We start from the raw sequence: 24,601 nt of genomic DNA, 5'->3' as shown, positions 1-24,601 counted from the left end.
ATCATTATCTTTATTATTTCTTCTTCTGCCCTCACGTTGGTCTCACTTTTACACCAGCTGGGCCTTGCCTGGTGTGGTTTAGGGCTGCAGGGAGGAGGGAATGGCCCAGGCTGGGCAGGGCAGGGTTTGGAGCAGCCTGGTCTGGGCTCTGCAGTGCTGGCCTGTCCTGGAAGCCACTGCAGGGAACAGGTTTGAGTGACACCCAAAATAAAAAGTGAGAGTGGGGAGTGGCTGTGGGGGCAGTTCTGAAACCTCCCCTCTTTGTTTCCCAGATGGAGCTGAGGAAGAGAAGATGGAAACAGAGGCAGAGGGGCAGGCAGCAGAGAAGGTGAGTTGGGGTGTGCTGCCAGGACAGCTCTGGCACTGCAGCCCTCAGTTCACGAGTCTGGGGGCCCTGGAGGACAGGGGACAGTTGTGACATTGTAGTGGCACCACATTGTAATGGCACCACATTTTAGTGGCACCACATTTTAGTGCCTGTGTTCTTTTTTCTCTGCCTTCAGTCAGAGGCAGGTTTGAAGCACAGGAGATGGATTTTCATGTTCAGACTCAGTTGTTTATTAATTCTTACCTTTATTACAGTAAATTCTGCAGCACTTCCAGCTAACAAGCTAAAAATGAGAAAATGTCAGCGAATCTTGCTGGTTACAAGGTCTTTTAAAGCCTAACTGTCCAATTAAGAGCTAACATCTATGTTATTTATACTCTTGACCCAATGACCAAACACCTGTGACCCACACTATCCAATTTAAAAAGTGCCACCTAAAACTGAGAAGAAGGAACAAGAAGGAAGAAAGAGACAACACCCAAGAGCCTCCATCTTGTCCCACACCTATTTCTATATTCTAAAACCCCAAATTCCACACCCTCAAACTGTAGTGAGTGTTTCAGTTATAAACTGGATTAAACTGGTATCCTGAAATTCCAGGGTAGCAGTTTAATTGCTGCGAAATTATTCTAATATTTTAATTATTGCTATTTAATTTGTTTATGTATTAATATAATGTTTAATATGTATTTTAATAAGATTAATGATATATGTACATTTAATTTTAAAATTATTAATTATGAATCAGGAATGTAGCAGGAATTAAATAGTGAATAAATAGGGGTGTTTTTTTCTGGAGTCTGCAGCAAGAGGAGACATTTCTTGGAGTTCAGAGCAGCCTGGGGCTGATCAGTGCAGCCTTGGGGTTGTTTCCCACTGTGTTTTCAGGTAGTTCTGCCTCCCTGATAAACAGGGACATTTGGGAAGAGATCAGTGGGGAAGACTCACTCAGGGCTTGGAAATCTGCATATTCCCAGACATCCCATGGTTCTGTGATCTTAGCTGAGGTGTTTGTGTATCCAGAGTAACCCAGATCACTGGGCCACTGGCCTTGGTCCAGGTCAGCATTCACTTTTATTCACATTTTGGGTTTGTTAAATATGTCTGAAGCAGGCAATTGAAAATGTAATCCCTTCCATTGTGCTACTGAACTCATTGGAAGGCCATGACCAAAGTTACCATGGATGTCTTCTGTCCCTGCCTTTGCCCACCCACTCCCATCCCCTTCAGGTGGAGAACAAAGCCGAGAGTGAGGCTGAGGAAGGAGAGAAGGTCCCAGAGGGGGAAAACGAGCGGAGCGTGGAGAAGGAGCCAGAGGGGGAGGGGACAGCAGAGCCCAAGACAGGTAAGAGCTGCTCCAGCTGTTCCAGCTGTTCCAGCTGCTGCCCCAGACCCGGCTGGGAGTGTTCCCTGGCACCTGGGGCTGCTTCATCTTCAGATTGCACTGCAGAGCTCAGGCACCAAATCCCTCCTGAGCTGTGGGGATGGGGAAGGAATTGCAGCCCCCAAGTGCCTGTGGCTCATGGGAGTGGGGGAGTGTCCATATTCCACAATATTTGATCCTTTGGGAGGCAGAGTGGAACTGCTGGAGGTGTTTAAGGTTGGACATTGGGGTTGGAGCAGCCTGGGACAGTGGGAGGTGTCCCTGCCATGGCAGGAGGGGCACTGGATGGGCTTTGAGGTCCCTTCCAACCCAAACCAGCCTGGGATTCTCTGCTCACTTCTCCCCTTGGAAGTTCCTGTTTCAGCTCAGTTTCCCTGGGAAGTGATGCCAAGCCTGGATTTTGACAGACTGAGGAGTAACAGCATCTTCATAAAACCTTACTCTTTTTGACATTTCCCCTGTGCCTCATCAAATCGTGGAATGGTTTGGGTTGGAAGGGACTGTGAGGATCAGCCAGTGCCACCCCTGCCATGGCAGGGACACCTCCACTGTCCCAGGCTGCTCCCAGCCCTGTCCAGCCTGGCCTTGGCACTGCAGGGATGGCAATGGATATATTGCTTTCTTCCTGCAACTTAGATTGAGGTTTTAGCATGAGTAGAATAAGGAGCATTTGGATTTGCTGGAGCTGATTTGGAAATGATGAGGGGGAGTTGATGGCAGGTGCTGAATGGAGAGGATGGGAATGAAAAGCATTTCAAGTTGCCCCATTTGTTGGATCAGATCCTCTCCAAGTGGGGTTCCCCTGTCAGCATTTGGATGGGGAGCAGTGCTGGAGCTGAGGGTGAGTTAATTAGTGCCTAATTAGTGCTGTGCTCTCCCGTGCTGGGAATGTGTGTAATGGGCTGGGAATGTCTTGCAGAGGAAAAGGAGGCAGAGGAGAACAAGGAGAACGTGGATGGCAGCAAGGACAAAGAGGCTGAGGCTGGCAAGAAGAAAGTGGAGCACGAGATCTCAGAAGGAAATGTGGCCACAGCTGCAGCTGCTGCCCTGGCCTCTGCTGCCACCAAGGCCAAGGTTGGTGCTGGCCCAATGTTGTGGTTCATTTTTATTTTCTAGGCTTGGGATTAAATGAGTGAGACAGTATTTTTTGTTTGGATTTAGATGTTTATTAGTTTATATTACAGTTTTACAGCACTTCAAGCTAAAATATTAAAAATGGAGTTCTATTTCTCTACAAGGCCTTTTAAGGGTAAACTGTTCAATTACGAAATGCTACTTAAATTATTTTTACTTTTAACTCAATAACCAACCATCTGTGGCCTGCAATGCAGAATTTTTTAACCTAATTACACAATATCACCCAAACCCATGAAGAAGAAGGTGAAGAAGGAGGACTAGCCTTTGCCTTAAAACCTGAATTTTGCTTTCTATATGTTGCTGTATTCTAAAACCTTAAACTGTGAGTTTTCCACCATGACCTGACACACTTGTATTCAAACACACCCCATGATGTCTCTGGGCATGGCCTTGTCCAGCAGGGCTGTGCCTGGAGTGCTCCTTGGTCCTGCCAGGAGCTGCCTCCATTTCTGCTGCCTCAGCCCCAGTGGGATCATTAACAGTGCTAATTAAGCAGTTCCTTGGGTGAGCATCCCTAAGGAATAGCCCCAAAGTGTGTGGGACTTCTTGGCAAGGCTTTTGTCTGCTGGGGGGCACAAACCCTTCCCTGGGCCCTTCTGCTGCCCTCAGACCCCGGTGTGGAGCAAACCCAGAGGGCTGTGGGGGTGTCCTGGACTGCAGCTGGCACACACACCCTCGTGGTTTGCAGGTTTGGTCACAGTTGTGTTCAAAGCCCCTTGGTGTCTCCCCTTCAGCTCCTGTGTGTGTGTGGTCTCTAATGAGCTGTGTTGAATCAGCTTTTCTTCACCCTGTAATTACTAATTGCACGTTGTCTTGCCTTTCCTTCTTGCAGGAGCCACACTGCTTTCATTGCTTTTAGAGTATCTTTATCAAATCTGTTTTCTCTTTACAGTTTTCTCTGGATTTAAGGTTTAATTTGGGGTTTTTTTTGATTCAGTGCCACATTCCATGTCCACCTGCTTTCTAGAAAGCAGAAGCAAGGCATGGGTGGTGGTTATTGCTGATGGATTTCCATGGATAGAATATGTGTGTTCTGTTAACTTTTCCACTCTGATCTTTGACTCTTCAACTCTTGACTTTTTCCCCCAGAGTGAGGGTGGTGGGTGATGTCCTGTGCAGTCCCTCCTTTTGAAGGAGGAGATTTTAGTTCTTACCTTTCCAAGCAGGCTGTGAAATCCCACATGGCAGACAACTCCTTGCCCATTACAATCCCAAATTGCAGGCAAAGCTGAGGTTCAGCATTTTGGTGAAGTGCAGAGTCCAGACTTTGAACCTGAGGGTGACTCTCAGTTCATCAGACTCACAGATATCCTGAGGCAGCTTGGACAAAGCTGTGTCTGTGTGAGGAGATGGGAGATTTAATCTGTGTTTTGTGGCAGCCACTGTCTCCACATGAGGATGAGCTGCTGCTCCCCTTCCTCTGCAGACCCCGAGGTGCAGGGACCTGCCTGATGGCCCTGTTCATTATGGCAATAATAATGTTCTGCAAGAGCTTCAGCTCTCCATTGCAGAGAGTAATGCAGGGTAATTAGGAGGTTGACACTTCAGAGTAAAATTCAGGTTCAACAGGGATTTCTCTTCCCACTCACTTAAAAAGCCAGACAATATTAGAGCTTTGGGTGGTCTGTGTCTTGTCTGAGGGAGTAATTAAACTCTTCATCATCAACTCTAGGTCTGGTCATGTGAAAAGCTCTTTTCTCTAGGATTTTATATCATTGCAGTTGGATTCTGAGGAAAGACAGGAGTTAAAGACAAGTGATAGAAATTGGGCTTTTGTTTATTTGGGATTGGTTTTTTCTTTGGTTTTTTTTCCTTTTGGGATCAGTGGCTTCCAGCAGTTGAGTTGTGCTGTTTGAGAAATGGTGAACATGAATGTTCAGGGTGAGACTCTATTTCATACAGACCAACAATTTAAATGTGTTTTTACAGGTTCTGGTTTCTGAACAAACAGCATTAGAATTTAAGTACCTTCTGCTCATTTTCCTCTCAATGTGAGCTGGTTTTTCCTTTCTGTGCCAAAGTATTCCTGATGGATCCTGGTCTGTGCTCCTCCTGCTCTGCTCCTGTTGGACTGAGCTGCAGAATTGCTGCTCTTGATCCATCACTTCCCCTTCCAGGACTGTTCTGGTCCCAGTTTGACCTCCTGCCAGACACTGAGCTCCCTGAATTCCTGTTGGGAGGTGCTGGGACTGGACAGATCATTCCTAGAGGCTGCTGATCCCAGTGATGCAATGGGGAGAGCTGGAGAGGGACAGGGGACAAGGCCTGGAGGGACAGCACACAGGGCTGGATGGGATATTGGGAATTGGGAATTCCTGGCTGGGATGGAATTCCCAGAGCAGCTGTGGCTGCCCCTGGATCCCTGGCAGTGTCCCAGGCCAGGTTGGACATTGGGACAGTGGGAGGTGTCCCTGCCATGGCAGGGCTGGCACTGGGTGTTTTTTAAGGTCCCTCCCAACCCAAACCATTCATGGATTTCATGAATCTTTTTTATAGAATCATTTAGGTTGGAAAAGCCCTTTAGGATCACTTGCTCATTTATGACTCGAGGCTGGTGCAGTGCTGGATTTATCAGGCATTTCAAATTACCACTGAATTTGTGTTCTGATTTTCCTCAGCTGCAGCTGTAGGGATTTGTCCTTTGCCCACAGAAAGCCCTGGGTAATGCCAGGCTGAGGAACAGCCTCTTTGAGTCTCTCTAGGAAAACCTTCAGGGATCATTTCCTTTCCAAGGTGTGTTTTGAGACCTAGTCATGTGCTTTGATTAGGTGTTCATCCCATTTCATGATTAAAATTGCACATGTGAAACAGGGTGCAATGTTTGCTAGAAGACTGTGTCACCAAGTGATTCCTTCACTCTCAATTTTCACACCAACGAGTTCATTTCACTAAGCAGTGTTGTTTGACATGAAATTTCCTGTTCTGTCAGTTTTGTTTCATTATTTTGTGTGCAGCACTTTGGTAGTTTTGGAACAGCTGCTGGAATTTCACAGGGATGTGGTGCTGGATGAGCTGGGGATCCCCCTGCTTCTCTCAGACCTGGTTTGAAATCCACTTTAGAGAGTCAGGAGTGCATTTACCCACCTTTACTGAGCCCTCCTGCACTGCTGCTGGGCCAGGGAGGTGAACATTGTCAAATGGCACAGTATCACATGGCTCTGAGAAATTCTGATTATATTCAGGCTTCCAGGGAGGTTTTTAATGCTGCTTTCCTCCCAGTTCTGGGCCAGTTTGGGGCCCAGCTCCCTCAGTAGGGGTCTGTTTGCAGCTGGAGCTGGAGGAGCTCCAGCTTTTCCTTTTTTCCCTTCTTCCCCTCACCTTTCCTTCCTGCCCCCTGGATGTGTCAGGGGGGCTGGGACAGGGTGGACACTCAGTGAGTGCAGAGCCCCCCAGGCAGGGCATGGGGGGTTCATTCTCGGGCTGTTCTCCTCCTGAGCAGCAGGATTTTAACAAAAATGAGGAAAGGCATCATGGCCACACTTGTCACACTCTGGGGGTGTGAAACACTTCCATGGCTGGCTCATGTATCAAATATAAATACACAGATCTCTGGTGTTATTTATGTGTGTATATAAATGGGATGGAGTTAATCTTTATAAAGAATCCATTTGCCTTCTGCTTGTGAAAAATCTGTTTTAATGAAGACATGGCAGTGCCATCTCCCTGGTTTGGGGTCATTCTGGGTCACAGCTCCCTCTGTGTGTCCTGCTGGGAGCTTTTTGGGTGACCCTCAGCTGACTCCACTGAACAGACCCTTCTCCCTCGTTTGCATTCCCACTGGAAGTGCTCCCAGTGCTGGGAAGGCTCTGAGGAAGAGCTCTGAGCATCCTCTTGTATTAAACCTTCACATTTATTTATTTGATTAAAACTTAATAATCCTCCAAGGGCCTCTAGTTCCTTATGTATCAGAATGTGATTCCCTGGTTTGTGTCCAGAGGTGGAATAGGATGGCTGGAGCTGGGGGATTCCCTCCCTCCAAGCCCCCTGTTGTGCCGTGTCACAGCACAGCCCCTGTGTTTCATCCCCAGCACCTGGCAGCCGTGGAGGAGAGGAAGATCAAGTCCCTGGTGGCCCTCCTGGTGGAGACTCAGATGAAGAAGCTGGAGATCAAACTTCGCCACTTTGAGGAGCTGGAGACCATCATGGACAGGGAGAAAGAGGCTGTAAGTGGGAATTTGGGCTTCAGTCTCTCACTGCACAGATGTGTGTGCCAACATCTGGGAAACCAGCAGCTCCTCTCCTCTCCTCTCCTCTGTGTCCTTGTCCTTCACCTGGAACCCAGAGCTCCTTCCCCCAGTGGCATTGGAGCCCTTTCCTCCTCCCCCAGTGTTTTCTGTGTTCCATAGCAGCACACTGGGGGTATCCTGGGTTTGCTTCCCCATCCTGACCCCAAGCAGGAAGGTGGGATTGAGCCTTTGTGTTCACATGGATTGTGTCTGATCTCACAGCAGCTTTTTCCTGGGGACAGGGAAAGGGGGGAACCCGTCCTTCCCTAGGGAAGGGCACCAGCCCTGGCTGCCTTTGCCCTGCCCCCAGTGCAGGGTGGGACAGGGACACAGGTCAGGCTTTTGGGGACACTCTGAGCAGCCTTTGGGAGAGCCCTGGCAGTGCTCAGGGGTGACAGCCTCACCTGGTGGTGGTGGTGGTGGGAAGGCAGCAGCAGCTTCAGGAGAGGGGAAGGGAGGAGTGAGGTCAGGACACGGGGAGGAACTGTCTGGGCCTGGATTCCTCAGGAATTACCAGGAGTTGTCACGTGTAGTGCCACAGGCTTTGGAGAAGTGCTTCCTCTCCAGCTGCTTGAAAGATGACTCAAAATCTCATTTTTATCAGAATGGCCAGTTTTTAATTTCCTTTTTCTGTTGTGAGTAGACAGTTGCTATGGGTGGTTGAAGATTGAACCTGGTTTATGTTGACTCATAATTCCAGGGATTTCCACATTTGCCCTTCTGTGTGAATTGAATGGAATTTCACCCCCATTTGGCATTGATGGGATCCTGTCTCAGGCTGGAAGGGGCATCAGGTCCAGCTCCTGCTCCTCACAGCTCCTAACACTAAACCATGTGGCCAGGAGCACCATGCAGGCATTCCCTGAGCTCTGCTGTGGCCACATCCCTGGGGAGCCTGGCCACCCTCTCCATGGAGAATTTTCCTTTCCAATCCAAAATTCCCCCTAATCACACTGATGGAGTCTGACAAGATGTGGACTTGTGTTGGAGCAGGATGTCAGCAGGAATTTCTGGATTGCTCCACGTCCTGCACCGTTGCAGTCTGTGCTTGATTGGCAGCTCAGGAAATGGACCCAACTCTTTTGGAAAGGTTCCCTGCAGATTCTTTCTTTGGGGGATATATTCCATTAGTGACAGGGAGGGGTTTTTTTTTCTCCCTTTTGAGGCATATGACATTTCCCTTTTTAAAAATGTGCATACAGATTTTCCCCTTGGCTTCCTGGTGCTTAAATTCGGTCTTTTCACCTGTCATTGTGGATATTTAGTGGAATAATTAAAGCAGAAAAACCTCCTTGCTGCCACTGCACACTGTGCCTGTCGTTCCTGCTGCCCTGGCTTTTCCTTGCAGGGAAGGAGCAGGGACTGGGAGTGTTGACAGCAATCAGTGCTGCAGACTGGAGGGTGTTACATTGCAGGCAAAACACATTTATTTGTGTTTGATGCCAGTGCTGAGTGTGGGAAACCAGGCAGCTTTGGTGGAGCTTTGCTGACCCAGAATTTCTGATGGCACCTGAAGCTTTGCTGGTTCTGTTCAGGGAGGAATCCCTGAATTCCTGAGGTTGGAAAAGCCCTCCAGGATCACGGGGTCCCAGCTGTGCCCAATCCCCACCTCGTCCCCAGCCCAGGGCACTCAGTGTCACAGCCAGGAATTGCTGGGACCCCTCCAGGGATGGGCATTCCCAATTCCTGAGCATCCTTTCCGTGCAGGAATTCCTCCTGACAGGAAGCTCTGTGCTGGAGGTGAAGCTGTGGCACACTCTGTGTGAACATTTAAGTGCTTTTATTGCCCCTCCTGGTGCAGCACTTCCACAGCAGCACAGAAACAGGTGTTAGAACTTCGATTTTTGTGCCCGTTTTCCCTCTGTCCAACTGTCTTTCCTCATCCCAAGCACAGGGATTGTGTAGAAGGGAAGTTTCCCCTGATTTTCCTTACTCAAATACGAATTTTCAAGCACTGGCTGCTGTTTGAGCATCCTTGTAAAGACTCTTTTAAACCCTAGCAGGACGGGGTGTCACAAAGAGAGCAAAGCAGGGCCGCAGAGGGGTCTCAGAGGAATAAAACCGGTGTTGCCCGAGCCTTTGTTTGGGGTCATTTGCAGGAATTCCCCTCGCAGCTGTCTGCCACCTCGGCAATGTTTCCCCACACGCCCCATTTCCCCCTGGGCTGGATTTATGGGGAGCTTCCCTGGGCGGATCAGAGCAGAAAAGAGCCAGGGCAGCGTGAATGATGCCATTGTGGGCCCTGCAGCAGGCACTCCCCCCCAGCAGCACAATGTTTAATTCATCAGCTCAGCCCATCTGGGGCTGCTCAATGCCCGCTCTGTGGAGCTCCCTCCCCATCCCCATCCCCATCCCTGCCTTGTCAGCAGCCAGGCTGCCAGCACCGACTACTGAGGCAGCTTTGGGATTTTTGGAGAACTCGTGCTAGGTGAGAGTCTCCTTGGCAACCTGCTTTTCAGCTCCGTGATGGAGTTCACCTCCCAACACTCGTTCGTTATTTGTAAAGCGGTCACGCAGCCCCCAGGCCCGGATGTCCACGAGTAATAACGTGGCAATGTGTCAATATTCCTGAAATCAGTCAAATATCACTTCCTTCACCACAGCACTGATCCATCATACAAATGCCCAATGCTTTCTGTAGCTTTTTTGTCTTTTCATGGAATCTCAGCCTGGTTTGGGTTGGAAGGATCTTCTGGATCATCCAGTTCCACCCAGGGCAGGGGCACCTTCCCCAGACTGAGTCTCACTCTCTCTACATGACTTCATAATTAATCAAAGTAGCCTTTTGATGTTAATTGGCCTAAATGACATGAGGTTTTTTACATAAAGCCCTTAATAGTGTAAATCACTGGTGTCTGGCTGCTGTGCCATCCAATTCCTGCACTCAAACGATGGGGAAGGATCCAGCCTGTGATCCCTGAGCTCCTGCAGCTGCACACCCCTTCTGCTCCAGGCTTACCTAGAAAACTCCTGCTCTGCCTCATTGCAACATGCAGAAAGGAGAAAAAAAAACAAAAACCAGTTTCTCCCAGAGCTGTGCTAGGGCTGGGTTCAGTGCAGAGCTCAGTGGGTGACGAGCTGTGCTGCTGAGAGGTTTTGGGACAGAACAAGGTGAGTTCGTGTGTTCCAGCTGGAAAAAGCTCAGGAGCCTTTCCCAGGAGCTGCTGCAGACACCCACAGGACAGCAGTTCAGTTTGGGTTTGGTTGGGATGAGAGGCTTCTGCTGCTACCTGGAAAGGCTGAGCTGGAGCAGAGAGTAGGCAGAGCAAAAGGAATAAAATTCGTATTTATTGAAAGGAACAAAATAGGTATTTATTGAAAGGATACACTTCGGGCAGTGCAAGAGCCTGGATGAGGCTACACCCAAATCAAATCCAGGATGGATCTTGGTCACGGGTTTGACACTTGACCCCAACGTGTAGGTGAACCAGAACTTATAAAATTGTCCAACCACAGCCCCAGGTTATGAAGTCTCAGCCCCCTGGCTTGCTCCCTCTCCCTCGCTGTTGTTTCTGCTTTTTGGGTACCAGTTGTCTGTGATTCTCTAGCTAGAAAGGAATTGTTTTGTGCAAGCATCCTGTGAAGAGAATTTACTCACATCTACCATGAAGTTTCAGTTACACACTAAGCAGCAGAGATTCTGAAAAATATAAAAGCTAAAAGCCAAGGCATCACTCCCAGCCCAGCCCACTGACTGGTGTTTGAAATGCATCATTCCTAACTCTGCTTTCTGTCTGTTGTGGCACAGCTGGAGCAGCAGAGGCAGCAGCTGCTGACAGAGAGGCAGAACTTCCACATGGAGCAGCTCAAATACGCCGAGCTCAGGGCTCGCCAGCAAATGGAGCAGCAGCACAGCCAGAACCCCCAGCAGCCCCACCAGCACCCCAGTGGGCCTGGCATGAACCCCCTGGGGGCACCAGCACACCCAGGGCTGCTGCCCCACCAGCAGCCCCCACCCTACCCCATGATGCACCACCAGATGCCACCTCCTCACCCACCTCAGCCAGGTAAGAGCTGGGAGCAGGGAATTCCTGCCCTGGACCCCTGAGGAGTGAGCCCAGAGTGGGAGGAGCTGCCAGGGGAGGCTGCTCTGGGTTACTGGTTTGTAATGGTGCCACTGTCACACACGGTTTGCTGCAAGGATGAGCTTTGCTTGTCCTGCAGCTTCATTGTGGAGCTTCCACCCCATTCATTCCTGATGTGTGGGTGGAGGGTGGGAACCCCAAAAATCAGGAATGAGGGAGGGCCAGGCTCCCCCCAGCAGTGCCAGGGGCAGTGGGCACCAACAGGAGAAATTCCTTCCAGCCACAGGAAAACACTTTTTTCCCTGGGAGCCTCATCAGCCCCAGAGCAAGGCTGGGACTCCCCTGCCTGGAACAGTCAAATTCTAAAGTAAAGTGGAATATGAGGCTGCCCCAAGCACTTCCAGATGTTTTTAGGTTATTTGTATTTCCTTAGACTTGTTTTATACTCGGTGATCTGAGTGGATGCTCCTTCAAAAACAATCACTCCTCAAATTCTGCAGTTCATGGCACACCAAACCACGTAGAGAAATCCAGGGAAGGGACTGGGACAAGCAGCAGAGGCAGGAAACTCCTTCAGGAACTTCCTTTGGCAGGAGAGCTGACTGTGAGAGGTTCCTGTGTCCTGCCTGGATGTGCTTGATCCAGGGGAGGGTCAGGACCCTGTTGGTCAGAGGGGTCCCCTGGAAGTCTCCAGTGCAGCCTCTCCTGCTGGCAGGGGACCTGTCCTGCCCAGGGCTGGGTACTCCTGATTGCACAGGGTGGGGTGGCCAGGTGATGATGTGAATTGGCAGCTTTTACTTGCTAAAGCTTGTTAAAATGGTAATTTAAAATCAAATAACAGTGTCTGGCACATAGGACTGGATACAGCCAAGGAGGAGCTTGATCAAAACACGCTCCAGAAGAAGACCTGACCACTTATTGGCCAAAAATATTTGGGAAGATTTTTCATAGGCAGCTGCTGAAGAAGCTGGCAAGTTTGGCTGTCATAATCCAAATAGAACATGGCAACAAGGAGCTGCAGGAACTTGAGGGTTCCTCTTGAGACAAAAAGTGTTTGGTTTGGGAAGGAGCAGAGGGGCACAGGAAAACAGCAGGATTTACAGGTGACCAGGAAAATGGGGAATGTCTAATCCAGCTGGGTGTGCAGGGTAACCAGAGTGGGTTCCCTGAGCAGCTGCAGAGCACTGCTGAGTGGGCAGGAAGGGAAGAGGTGTGTGCTGAGGCTCAGGGGGTTCCTGGGTTTACTGTGGACAAAAATCCCTGTTTGGGAGCTGGTTTGGTGTTTGTTGGAATTGGATTGGGAGTGTGATAAAACATGGTCTAGTTGTAGACTCAGATTTAACATCCTGGCTCAGTGCTGGGCTCTGCTGTGGGGTGTGGACACCTCAGGGCTGCTCATGTGGCTGTGAAGGAATAACCTGGAAATCTGGGAAATGAGAAGAGAGGAAAGCAGGGAATCCTGGCACATCCATACACAGCTCTGCCTTGCACAGATGAAAGGAGATGAAAGCATTGCTGTGTCTGCTCACTGGTAACCCCTGAGTGCTCTCACAGCCATCCAGGCTCTGCATTCCTGGAGCAGGGACAGGGAAGGTTGGGCTGGTAATGAGCCACAACATCTCCCTTTCAGGCTGGAGTAAAGCTGCTCAGTAGATTGAGTTTTCCAGCAGCACCTGCCCTGGGTGAGGCTCAGCCCTCCTGGCTCCTGTGGCAGCACCTGGAGCTGTCTCATTCCATACACCAGGACCAGGATCTGTCACCTCCTCTCACAGTTCTCTGCTTTGATGCTTTTCTAAGGGGAAGAATTTGACTTGCTCAGAGTTTGGAGCAAAGGCCTGTGTGTCTCCAGGCACAGCCCAGGGAAGCAGAGGAGGCTCATTGCCCTGAATTCTTCAGAGGTTTCTTGGGAAGCCCATGGGTACCAAAGCTCTTTGGCTGCACAGTAGAGTTAGAATAACTTGAGAGCAGGGAGGGAAAAGGGCAACGTGGTGAACCCAGGTTGGCCCCACACGTGTGAGTTCCCTCAGTGGAGCTCCTGCAGCCTTGGTGGAGATCCCAAAATCTGGTGAGTGTGAGGAGATCACAGAGTCCTGGAATGGTTTGGGTTGGACTGAAAATCACCCAGTGCCACGTTCAGTATCCCAGATTGTTCCAAGCCCCATCCAGCCTGGCCTTGGACACTGCCAGGGATGGGGAGAAGAAACCCCAAAGGTCTGAGAGTGGCCCAGGAGCACCGTGGGGCAGCTGGGCTGGGAATGCCTGCACAGCTCCTGCTCAGCTGCCCAGGGCCCACCCCACACCTTCCCTTGGTGCTTTCACACAGGTGCTGGCCTCGATGGCAGCTCAGAGTGTCACCCTGGGCCCAGCAGAGCGTGAACAGAACCTTGGAGTGACTGCTGAGAGTGAAGGGATGGGGGAAGCAAAGGGAGGAAAGGATCTGAGGGGGCATTTGGAGAGGAGGAGAAATTGCTGCTCACAGCTTGTCTGGGCTCAGGGGCTGAAGCAGCAAAGTCAAGCTCTTCACTAAAAGCTAAAAGTGAGGCTTTTCCCAGAAATAGGGGTTTTAGCTCAGATGTCAGTCTGGATGTGGTCATGGAGAACATCTGCAGCCAAGGGTCACCCACTTCTCCTGGGCATGGCCATGTCTGCCTCTGCTGACCAGAGAATTCATTTTCCCTGAGCTTATTTTGTTCTCCCCTTTGCCCTGGAATGAAAACTTTCAAAACAGGAAAACAAAGTTGGATTCCAATTTCACTATGAAAAGCTGCACCTTGTTGTTGTAACAGGAAATTAAATCCCCAGTTTGTTCTCATGGTGCCACTTTGGGCACTTCATGGATTTCTCTTCCAGCTCTGGGCTGGTGATCAGAGGGATGAGAATTCCTGAATCTGGTGATACTCAGGGTGTGGAATAGGAGAAACTTGTGGAAATTCTTGGAGGAAGAGACAGAGCTGGGAATTAGTAGCTGTCATTATGAACTCTTCCTTTAGGTGAGATTTTCACCTGGTAAATCATTTCTGACCTAAGGCAGAAATGGAATGAGGGCAGGATGCACTTCCCACCACAGCTGGATGAGCAGCTTTAATAACCTTTTCCCTCAGATATTTTACCTCATTTTCTGTCAATGGTTGAAATACTCAAAAAAAAAAAAGAGCCTTGGTGTCAGGCATTTTGGGCTTGGGGTTTTTCAGCTGCTGAGCATTTCATTATTTGTGCTGTACCCAGGGTGAAATTTGGGATTGGAGCTCTCAGGGTGGTCACTGACACAGGAGCACTGACACCACGTTGGGCTCTCTCTGGTGCAGTTTGGCTGTTTGAAAACCTGCCCCAGGCAAGAGGTGTTTGGGGCTGGAATAGTGAGTAAAAGGAGTAAATATTTCATTTATTACAAAATTCCTAGAATCAAACAGTAACTCCAGGTGAGCCAGGCCAGCAGCTCCTCTGGAGTGACCACACTGTGCTGCCCTTCCCTCCTGGGCTCTTGGGTGCAGGATCCTTTCCTCTGGGAGGGGAACAGCAGCAGCTTCCCCTGGAGAAATTCCCAGTGCATCCTGGAGAAATTCCCAGTGCATCCTGGAGAAATTCCCAGTGCATCCCTCATGCTTCCCAGGAGGCAGGGAAGGGCACTGGAGGTGTCCAGCCCCAGCAGTGGGAGGGAGGGGCAGGGATGCTGGACCCAGGGATGCTGGACCCAGGGATGCTGGATGCCAGTGAAGTGGAAATTCTGCCTCTCCCTCCCCGAGACACTTGGCTAAATGAGTTTATTGTGGTTAATTATTCACAGTGCTTGGCTGTGGGGGCAGCAGGAGGGAGGAGGGAAGGATGGATTTGCTGTTGGAATATCCCTGGAATGAGATGAGCTCTAGGGTCCCTTCCAGGGTCCCTGTGAGAGCCATTCCCAGTGGAAGGAGCACCCCTTGGGATGGCAGCAGGCATTCCCTGGAGCTGCTCTCTGCCCTGGCCCTGTCAGGGCTGGCTAAGGAGTGTTCCAGCAGCAGGAGAGCAGGGTGTGAGCCAGGCTCATCCCCACCTCCAAAATCCACCCAAAATCACTCCTGCAGCAGCCCTGGCTGTGCCCACAGCTTCTCCCTGCTCAGGCTGGAGGATTTGGATCAGCTCCAAGCCTCGTGCATCAAAACAAAACCTCTCTGGCTGCTTATCAGCCCAGTGCTCCTCAAGGGCTGATTTAATAGAGGGAGAGGCTTTTTAATGGAGATAAATAAATACCTTGGAGAGCCTCTAAAGGCAATTGCTGCCCCGTTTCCCCAGAATGGGAAGCTGCACTGGCAGCAGGGGAAGGTGAGGCTGCCCAGCCCCTCTGTGTGAGGGCTTTTCAGGCAGTTCAGTCTCCCTGTGTTGAACCTTTGGGCTGGATCTCTTCCCCCAGCTGCTGTTCCTAAGCTCTCCCCCCTATGTAGGTCACACTTCCACATTTTCTGCTCGAGCCGCTGTCTTGGAGCGCTTTCTGTTGGGAAAAAAAAAAAAAAAATCTCTGTAGAAGCAGGGCTTTGGTTTGCCATGGTGGCAGCTGGGATTTCCCCTGGTTAATCCCACTGGGGATGGGTTCAGGGCTTAGGTGTTTTGGAGCTGGGATGGGATGGGCTTGTTCCTCTGCCAGCTCCCGAAGCTAATTTTGAGATAAAAATGTTGCATCCCATGTCAGGAAGGGAAATAAATGGGCAGCCAAACCCCCACACAGAGGAGCTGCTCAGCTGATGGGCAACTTCAGCAGTGCTGCTTGGGCTTAAACCTCAGGATGCTCCATGGTCCAGGAGGGAGAGAGCTTCCAGTGAGCACTGCTGGGAGATTTGGGGTTGATTTGGGTTGGAAGAATCCTCCAGTGCCAGCCCTGCCATGGCAGGGACACCTCCCACTGTCCCAGGCTGCTCCCAGCCCTGTCCAGCCTGGCCTGGGACACTGCCAGGGATGGGGGACACTTTGCATTTATGAAGAAAAGACATTTTATGAAGTAGATTTAGGCTCTATTAGTGGTGATTTTAGCTCAGCTGGGGTTGATTTGCATGTAAAACATCCTTGAGTCTTCATATCCCTGCAGGTTTGACAGCCTTTCCTGAAGGAATTCCTGCCCAGTGCTGGAGTTTCACATGAAGCCACTCAGTGTGGAGTAAAGTCTGATTCAGCTTCGGATGTTTCAGAAGAGGGATTTTAATATTTAATATTAATCACTTCGTTAGTGAGAGAGAATCTCGTAGGCCTGTGGTGTTCAGGGATGGCCAAATTACTGAGGCTCCAGTCAGGTGGCAGCTCCCAGGCTGGGAATTGCTCAGTTCCCACCTTTTCTGGGCCTCTCTAACACAGCTGTATTCTTCCAGTTTTTGTATTTTTATTCCCTGATCAACCTTAATTTTGCCAGTGAATGAGACTGTGAATATCTTCCCCTTCTGCTACAAAGCCTCTGAGTCTTTGGGAGGTTGGAACTGGATGATGTTTCCCAATATCCCATTCCTCTGGCAGTGGGAGCCATTCCCTGTGTGCTGTCCCTCCATCCCTTGTCCCCAATCCCTCTCCAGCTCTCCTGGAGCCCCTTTGGCTCTTAGGTCCTTCCCCCTTGCCTGGGGCTGGGGGAAGGAGCTGTTTCCATCCCTGTCTCATTAAAATACTGTCCCTCCATGGAAGTGTAGTGAACGAAATGGAATGGAATTGGGTTTTTCAAACAATGCCTCAAATGAGGTTTTACAGCTGGAGGTGCCCAGGGCTGGGAGCTGGAGCTGGAGCAGGGGGGTCTCCCATGGAGGAAGAGCCTTGGAGTCCTCCCTCCCAGCAGGAATTCCTGTGCAGCCCAGTTTTCACTTTATGATTCCAGTTTTCCCATGGAATTTATCCAGGAGGTTTCATGGCTGCTCCTCGTTGTTCCCTTTGTTTCCCAGCTCTTGTGTTCCATGGGCTGTGGTTTCAGTGCTGTGGTTTCAGTGCTGTGGTTTCAGTGCTGTGGTTTCAGTGCCACCGCTGCCCTTCACTCCCACTGTTCCCTTGTGCCCCCGGGCCGTGCTGGGGCACTCACAGAGCCCAGCCCTGCCCTGCCCGGGCCTGCCCTGGGCTCACGCTGCTCTCTGTCCTTGCCCTGCAGGTCAGATGCCAGGGCCTGGCCCCCTGATGCCAGGGCAGCCCATGGCAGGCCGGATGATGCCAGCCCCCCCCGGGATGGCCCCCATGGCCGGGAACCTGCTGGGACCACGGGTGCCCCTGGCAGCCCCCAACGGGATGTGTGAGTACAGCTCTGGGACACTGCTGGGGCTCCTGGGGCTGGAAATTCCCTGTTCCTGCAGGAATGGCAGGGGCTGTGCACACTGCCAGCCCCAGAGTGCTGCCAGGGATGTGCTGGAAGCTTTAAGTGCTCCTCAGCCCTCTGGGCATCCCAACACATCCCACTGTCCTTTATTTTATTTATAGCATCCTTTATTTTATTTTTAATGATACAGAGGCTTGGTGGTGATGATGAAAAGCCTCTCCTGACTTAGTCAGGGATTCACTCTAATTCATAAATAGCAGAGGCCAGGGTAGGATCCAGTTCAATAATTCCTTGCTGAGGAGTTGGCACCCTGAATTGGAGCAAGGAAGTCCTGATTAGGAAGAAGGAGAAGATAAACCATGTAAGGAACATTCCCAGTATAAAATCTACACCTCTAAAAATGAAGTTGATTTATGGCAGCCAAAAAAGCAGCTGGATCAGGAGCCATGGTGTGGGAGTTGCTTGAATGAGTGTGAGAGTGTGGCCAAGCCCAGAAGGCAGAAGACAAGCTGGCACAGGGAGGAATGGCTGAGGATTCTCCATCAGGAATTCCTCAATAAATTTGCCATTATTAATTAATTACAGCCTGGCCCAGCTGCTGCTCAGGAATCTTCACCCCCAAAATGCTCTGTGTGGTTCTCACCAGACGAGCAGGAATTGTCATCACTTGTAGTACCTCTCCCAAAAAATAATTGGGAAAAGCCCTTTTGATTTTGGCTTGAGCAGCAGGAGCTGCTGTGAGCTCTGACTCACGGGTGTTCCCAGCCCCAGCAGGAGAATTCTGCCTGTGCTATTTCTGTTTGGGCATGGCTCCTGCTCCTCTGCTCCCCCAGCCTCTCTTAGAGTTCCACCCTTTTTCCTGAGCCTTTACCACTGGGGATGTCTGGTGTCAGGTTGTATTCCTGTTTGCTCTCTTACTTTCTCCTTTTTTCCTCCCCTGCTGAACAAGTCAGTCATGTTCCATTAGTATCTCCTCCCTGGGCACGAGGCTGGCCCTTTGTACCCCTCCTCTCCTGCTCACTGCATCCCTGCATTCTCTGCTTTAACCTGCATCCTTCAGAGACAGCAGCCTCTGTTTCTATCAAACCTATTGCTCCATCTGCTTCAAGCAGAAGAGAGCTGTAAATTGGGCTGGAGTTGGGAGGTGAGAGGTGCCAAGTGCAGCTCTGCAAGTTCCTTGGCGTGGATTGCCAGCTGCTGAGCTGCATCCCTGGCATCTTGTCCATAAAAATCCGGGAATTTGCTCTTCTTGCACCGAGTCCGTGCAGTGCTGGGTGCTGGAAAAGCAAAATCAAGGTGCAGCAGAGCCTCAGGAGCTGCTGTGGTGCCCTCAGCCAGACTGCCATGGGCTGGAGACACTCGGGCTCGGGTGTTGTGTCCCTCCTGGTGTCCCTCACTGTCCCTTTGTGTCCCTGCAGATCCTGGCCCGGCGCAGGCACCGCCTGCAGAAGGAGTGACCCCACCCCCAGCCGGAGCCCCCCCGGCCTCAGCCGCTCCCTAAGCACCGAGGAAGGAGGAAGGAGCTTCCACAGCAACCTAGTGGTGACCAAAAGAGAATTCCTCAGTTCCCTCCTGTCCCCTGGGGAGGTGTCCCCTCGTGTGGCAGCCCTGTGGTGTGACACACGGTGGCAGAGCTGCACGTGGGGATGTGCCAGCAGAGCCTCCCCCGTGCTGCTGGGATGTCCTTGTCCCCCTGGCCTGCCCACCGTGCACAGCCCCACGCTGGTTTCCTTCCTCTTGCTGCTTTGAGCTCGGCCTCGTCCCGCCAGGGCTGGGCTGGTGCAGGTTTTAGGGCTGAGCTGAGCTGTCGGCTGTGCCTGCTCTGGGGTTATTCCCTGTTCTGGGGTGTCTGGGCACAGCAAAGCACCGAGAGGAGAGGCCAAACCAGAGCCTGGGGCAGAGCTGGAGGCACAGGCCCGGCAGCCCTGGGCATTCCCAGAGCTGCCTCTAACTTATTACAGGAAATATCCATTGATCCATGGGAGGGACTCAATCCCAATAAAACCACTCAAGGGTAGGAGTTTTCTTGCTCCAGTTTTTACCTTCCCTTTGCCTTTGGAGGTGGTAGTTGGACCTTCCCTGAGTAGTTCGGTGCAGTAGCCAACTGAGGAATAAGCCCCTGTTTTTAGTCCCTCTTTTTGGAGCATATACTTTGTACTTTTTAAAACGAAGAAAACAAAACAAAACAAAAAAAAAAAATTAAAGTAGGTAGCGAAGAAGTGCTAGAATTTGGGATTGGGTTGGGATGGCTGGGATGGGAATGCCAGAACTACCTCTGGACAACCGGGGCTGGGACAGCTCCTGTCACCCCCCAGTGCAGCTGCAGGGGTGGGGAAGGGAACAGCTGCAGCAGGGACCCCTGGCAGCATCCCAGAGCTGCTGCTGCTCACCTCCAGGCTGCCAAAACTTGGGGAAAAGTCCTGCAAAAAGTCCTTTTCTGGTTCGGGTTCTGTGCCCTCATCCCGGCCCAGGAGCGTTTGAGGCTCTGGATGCTGCTCCCTGATTTCAGGGGTGCCTTTTGTCCAGCTGGGAGTTGAGGTTGGGCTGGAGAGAGGCTCCCAAAAACTCTGGAACCTCCAGAACCACTTCCACCATGTAAACATTAAGGATTTGCCAGGTCTTCCATCACGACTCCACGGTGCCACAGAGAGCAGCCAGGGCCTTCCCATTGCCCTTCCCAAGGCTTCCTTCCCCTCCAGGGTCTTTGGGGTGAGTGTGGGGTTTCTGGTGCAGCCCTTAGTCCAGTTTAGAGTAACCTCAGGTTGTTTTTAGCGTGAGTGATCCCAGGATCCAGGTGGAGACTATTTTTTACTGTCCTAGTGCTGATCCTGCCGAGGACCTGGATCCTGGGCTCTGTTTTGTTTCTGTATAAATAATCCCTGTGCCCACTTTTTCACCTGATCTCTGTATAGGGCCGGTTTGATTCCTGCAGCAGCCACCCAATTTTGTGAAATAAAAGCAAAAAAAAGCGTTTTTTGTACAAAGCCTGTGGAGTTTGTGAAGTCTGCTTTGCCTTTGTGTGGGGGAATAGCTGGGAATTGTCACTGATCCGAGGCTGTTCTGGGGCTGGATGTGAACTCCAGAGCAGCAAACACAAAACCTGAGCTTGGGGCAGACATGGAGCTGAAAGCAGAATCCAGTCTGGATTCTATTCCAAGCATTTCCTCTGCTCTGCCTGGTGAGAGTCTTTGTCTCTGAGGTGGCAGCTCTGCCTGGGCATCCCAGAATGTCCAGGATGGAAAAGCCCAGGCATGGAGCTGTGTCCTCAGGTCCAGGACACGCCATGAAAGGCACATTCCCAGCTGGGAATTCCTCCTTGGATAGGCTGGGGCTCTGCAGGGCTGGGCTCTGCTCTGTGTGATCCTTGGAGCTGCTCCTGCACAGGAAAGGGAAGGAGCTGCTGGATCTCTGCATTCCAGCAAGGCTTGGCCCTTGGCATGGTGAGCTCCTCCCTGCAGCACAGCCAGCGATTTCTCCTCTCATCCTGAATCATTTTCCAGAGGGATGCACAGAATGGTAAATCAGGAATGGCAGTTTTGGAAGTTTTCTCTTCACTGATTTCAAATCTTTGTGGCCGCAGCAGCTGCCAAGGCTGGGCTGGGCAGAGCTGGAGTGAGGGAGAGAAGAATGGATGGGCTTTGGGATCCCAGTTTTGGGAATGCTGATGGGTGAGGGAGTGGCCAGAGACCCCCCTGTGCCCCGGGCTGATCCCCAGCATGGGCAGCAGGAAATGGGGGATTCTGCACCTCTGCCCTGCTCAGGTGAGACCCCACCTGCAGAACTGCCCTGGATCCAACAGCACAAGGACCTGGAGCTGCTGCAGGGCTGGAGCCAGGCTGGGAGAGCTGGGAATGTTCCCCTGGAGAGGAGAGGGATCCAGGGAGAGCTCAGAGCCCCTGGCAGGGCCTGAAGGGGCTCCAGGAGAGCTGGAGAGGGACTGGGGACAAGGCCTGGAGGGACAGGACACAGGGATGGATGGGATATTGGGATGGAATTCCTGGCTGGGATGGAATTCCCAGAGCAGCTATGGCTGTCCCTGGATCCCTGGCAGTGTCCAAGGTTGGACAGGGCTGGGAGCAGCCTGGGACAGTGGGAGGTGTCCCTGCCATGGCAGGGGTGGCACTGGATGGGCTTTGAGGTCCCTCCAATCCAACCCAAACCATTCTGGGGTTCTGATGCTGCTCTGGGTGTCTGGATCCTCTCAGCTGGGCTGGGGGCTGGAGCAGGGAGTGAATTCTTTGCTGTTCTCAGTTCCCTGGGGCAGGCAGGGTTAGGACACGGCTCTGACCTCGCTGTGTCTGCTCCAAAATCGCTCTTGGGGTCATTCCAATCCAAGATGTCCTTAGGATAAAGAGAATTGCTCAGGGTGAATCCTTCTGCCTGCTCCAGACAATTCCCTGTACAGCTGGGAGGGGTTTGCATCTTGATCCGAGTAATCGGATCCTGCTGGAGATGGGAGAGGTGATCCACAGGATTTTCCTCAGCACGGAGCAGGAACAGGAGCTGGCACAGCCTCTGTGCACCCCATGAACACCCCAACCCTTCTGTGTCCTGCCTCGGGTACCAGCTCCACCCCGGCTGCCTGAAAAGCTGCATTTTCGTGTTTTTCTGGCCTATTTAAAGCCCAAAATGCACCCTGGAGCTCGTGGAGAGTTTGAGGTGTGTGAGTTTGTGTTGTCCCCTCGCTGCTGTTCCGTCCCTGTGCCTTCCTCACGCTGTTTGGAAGGCTGGCAGCTCCTTTTCTCGCTCCAGGTTTTACAGGATGGAATTCAAGGCTGACCCCGCTGCCCACCCCCCGGATAATCCCCCCAAATCCCGGAGGAAGAGACGTGTCCCAGACAAGGCTGAAGGCAGCTCTGGGTGACCTGCCAAGGGCTGTGCCAGGGCCTGGCTCTCCAGGAACACTGTCCCCCTTTGTCTGCAGCAGCTCCCTCCCTCCTGCCTGTGCTGGGAATTTCCCCTGTCACAGAACCCCAGGACCGGGGTCACAGCACAGGGACCCTTCCAGCAGCCCTTGGATCTCACCTGGAGGCTGCAACGGGAAACTGAGGGCTGATTACTGGGAGTTTTTTTTCCCCAAATCTCTCATTTTCTGTCTTTTTAAGTTGCGGTGTGATAAAAACAACCTGGTGTCCATCGAAGCCAGCAGCCTTCCAGCCATCCCAGAATTCCAGCCCTGGCATGGAGCTGGTGGTCCCCATGTGCCAGGACCGAGGTTGCCCACCCAGCTCTGACCCCACAAAGCCCTGGAGCCACTTCCAGGTGCAGGATCAGGGACCTGAGGGACATCTCCTGGCTGAGCTGTGCTCCAGCTGCTGCTGGGGAGCCTCCAGCCCCCCCGGATCCATTCCATGGAATCCCTTTGTTCCTCCTCAGTGCCAGGACCGGGATGTTGTGGTGCCACTGCTCTGGATCTGGGTGCTGCCCTCAGAGGATGCTCCAGGTGGATTTTGGTGCCCTGCAGGTCTGGTTCTCTCTGCTGCTCCCATTTCGGGTTTCCTCCTGCAGCTGCCGGAGCCCTGGGGTGGTTAAACCTCTGTCAGAGGAACAAGGTTCGTGTTCACCGCTCCAGGCTCAGCTCAGCCCTTCCCCTTTTCCTTCCTTTCAGGGGGTGAAGCTGTGTCTTCACTCCTCGTCCTGACTGTGAAAGAGCCGCCCTGACTCACCCACATTCCCGGCAGAAATGAAAGCAAAGCCTTGGAGGTGAAAAGCTTTTCTGAAGGGCCTTTAGTGCCCTCTTGGCAAAATCACAAGAACTAACCCGGCTCCTCCAGGCGGGAAGGAGGAAAGTGTGGGAGCAGTGCTGGGACACTGTCCCCGCTCAGGGACAGCTTTATTTGTCACCTGTGCACACCGTGCTCGTTCACAGACACCAAAGGTGCTGGGCACAGCTGGCACCTGGGATGGGTCCTTGGATGCAGGGCTCCATCCCTGGGATGCAGAGCTCCATCCTTGGCATGCATGGCTCCATCCCTGGCATGCAGAGCTCCATCCCTGGCATGCAGAGCTCCATCTTTGGCATGCAGGGCTCCATCCCTGGGATGCAGGGCTCCATCCTTGGCATGCATGGCTCCATCCCTGGGATGCAGAGCTCCATCCCTGGCATGCAGAGCTCCATCTTTGGCATGCAGGGCTCCATCCCTGGGATGCAGCTCCCCACTGGCTTCTCTCCCCAAAGCTCAGCCTCGCTTTCTCAGGGTTCTCTTTGCAGCTCAGAGCTGTGGCAGGTGATTATTAAACCTCTCTCACCTTTTCGCTCTGCAGCCGCAGGGGAATGTGGCTCGGGGATGGCCGGGAGAGCCCGAGCCAGGGGCAGAGGCTGCTCGGACTCCGGGACTCTGCCCCTGCCTGGACCAGCTCTGCCTCTGCAGACCCAAATGCACCAGCCCATGTGCAGGTCAGGAAGGGGTTTTTTGGTTTATTTTTTGGAAGATCCCGGCTCCAGCGCCACAGGACACACAGAGGTTGTGGATCTGTGGTTTTGTGCCTCCAGCATCCTTCCCCAAACTGCTCCTGCAATCCCAAACGCGGCTCGAGCACTTTGAATGACGGTGGTTTTTGGATCCGCCGGGTGTCGGGAGCGGTTCGGTGCCTGCTCCGGGGAGTGGAATCTGTTCCCTGCACAAAGGGGTGGGATGGATGTTGAACGGGGGAGGCTGAAGGTCGATGCGGCGGCGGCTCCTCCAGGGATCGGTGTCGCATCGGGATTCGTCACCTCGGAGCCAGGCCGGGTGGTGCCAGCCCCAATCAAGGACGAAGCTGCCCCTAAAACCCCGCCTGGCTGAGCCGGGCTCAGGCTCAACATCCAGGATGTTGTGAAGCAGGGAAGGATTCACCGAGGGGAGCAGGAAACACCAACCTCAGTCCTGGCCCTTTGTTTCAATTCTTCATTTTCTTTGCACTTTTCCAATAGTTGTTAATGAAAGAAATGCGGGTAAAAGGTGATTTTTAGCCGCTCCAGTACCTGGCTGAGGGGAGGGAAAGGGGCAGGGAAAGGTGATGGGAGGAACAGAAGATTGAGGATTCCAGGTGCTCAGCTGGTGGCAGGGAGCTGGGAAGGTGATCCCAGCCCAGCTTGTGCCTCTCCCTCTTCGTCTGTCTGTCCATCCCCATGGGATCCTGACCCAGTCCTGGCACCTGCAGCCAGGTGCCCACGGGAGGAGGAAGGGGCTGGTGTGGGGCTGCCCATGAAGCCGGACTGGGGCAGCAAAGCCCCTCCCTTGGGTTTTTGGGGATCCCAAGGTAGGGCAG

General features: G+C 52.1%; 1 protein-coding gene across 2 annotated transcripts in view; it reads left to right on the top strand.

Annotated features, from left to right (window-relative positions):
• SMARCC1 (SWI/SNF related BAF chromatin remodeling complex subunit C1) overlaps positions 1 to 20,334 on the top strand; it is a 60,705-nt gene extending 40,371 nt beyond the window's left edge. Inside the window, exons 22-28 of one of the 2 annotated variants that reach the window (XM_014890427.2) lie at positions 273 to 328; positions 1,559 to 1,673; positions 2,632 to 2,786; positions 6,878 to 7,012; positions 10,824 to 11,082; positions 17,189 to 17,326; positions 18,769 to 20,334. In XM_014890427.2, coding sequence (XP_014745913.2) covers positions 273 to 328; positions 1,559 to 1,673; positions 2,632 to 2,786; positions 6,878 to 7,012; positions 10,824 to 11,082; positions 17,189 to 17,326; positions 18,769 to 18,851 — 941 coding nt within the window. In that variant the 3' untranslated portion in view covers positions 18,852 to 20,334. Of the gene's footprint in view, positions 1 to 272; positions 329 to 1,558; positions 1,674 to 2,631; positions 2,787 to 6,877; positions 7,013 to 10,823; positions 11,083 to 17,188 lie in introns of both variants that reach the window. The other variant, XM_088173463.1, reaches the window with a different exon arrangement.
• The last annotated feature ends 4,267 nt before the right edge of the window (positions 20,335 to 24,601 follow it).

The sequence above is a fragment of the Sturnus vulgaris genome, chromosome 1 (genome assembly GCF_052056855.1).
Source record: "Sturnus vulgaris isolate bStuVul1 chromosome 1, bStuVul1.hap1, whole genome shotgun sequence".
Classification (NCBI taxonomy): Eukaryota; Metazoa; Chordata; class Aves; order Passeriformes; family Sturnidae; genus Sturnus; species Sturnus vulgaris.
This window is presented reverse-complemented; position numbering and strand designations above follow the sequence as displayed.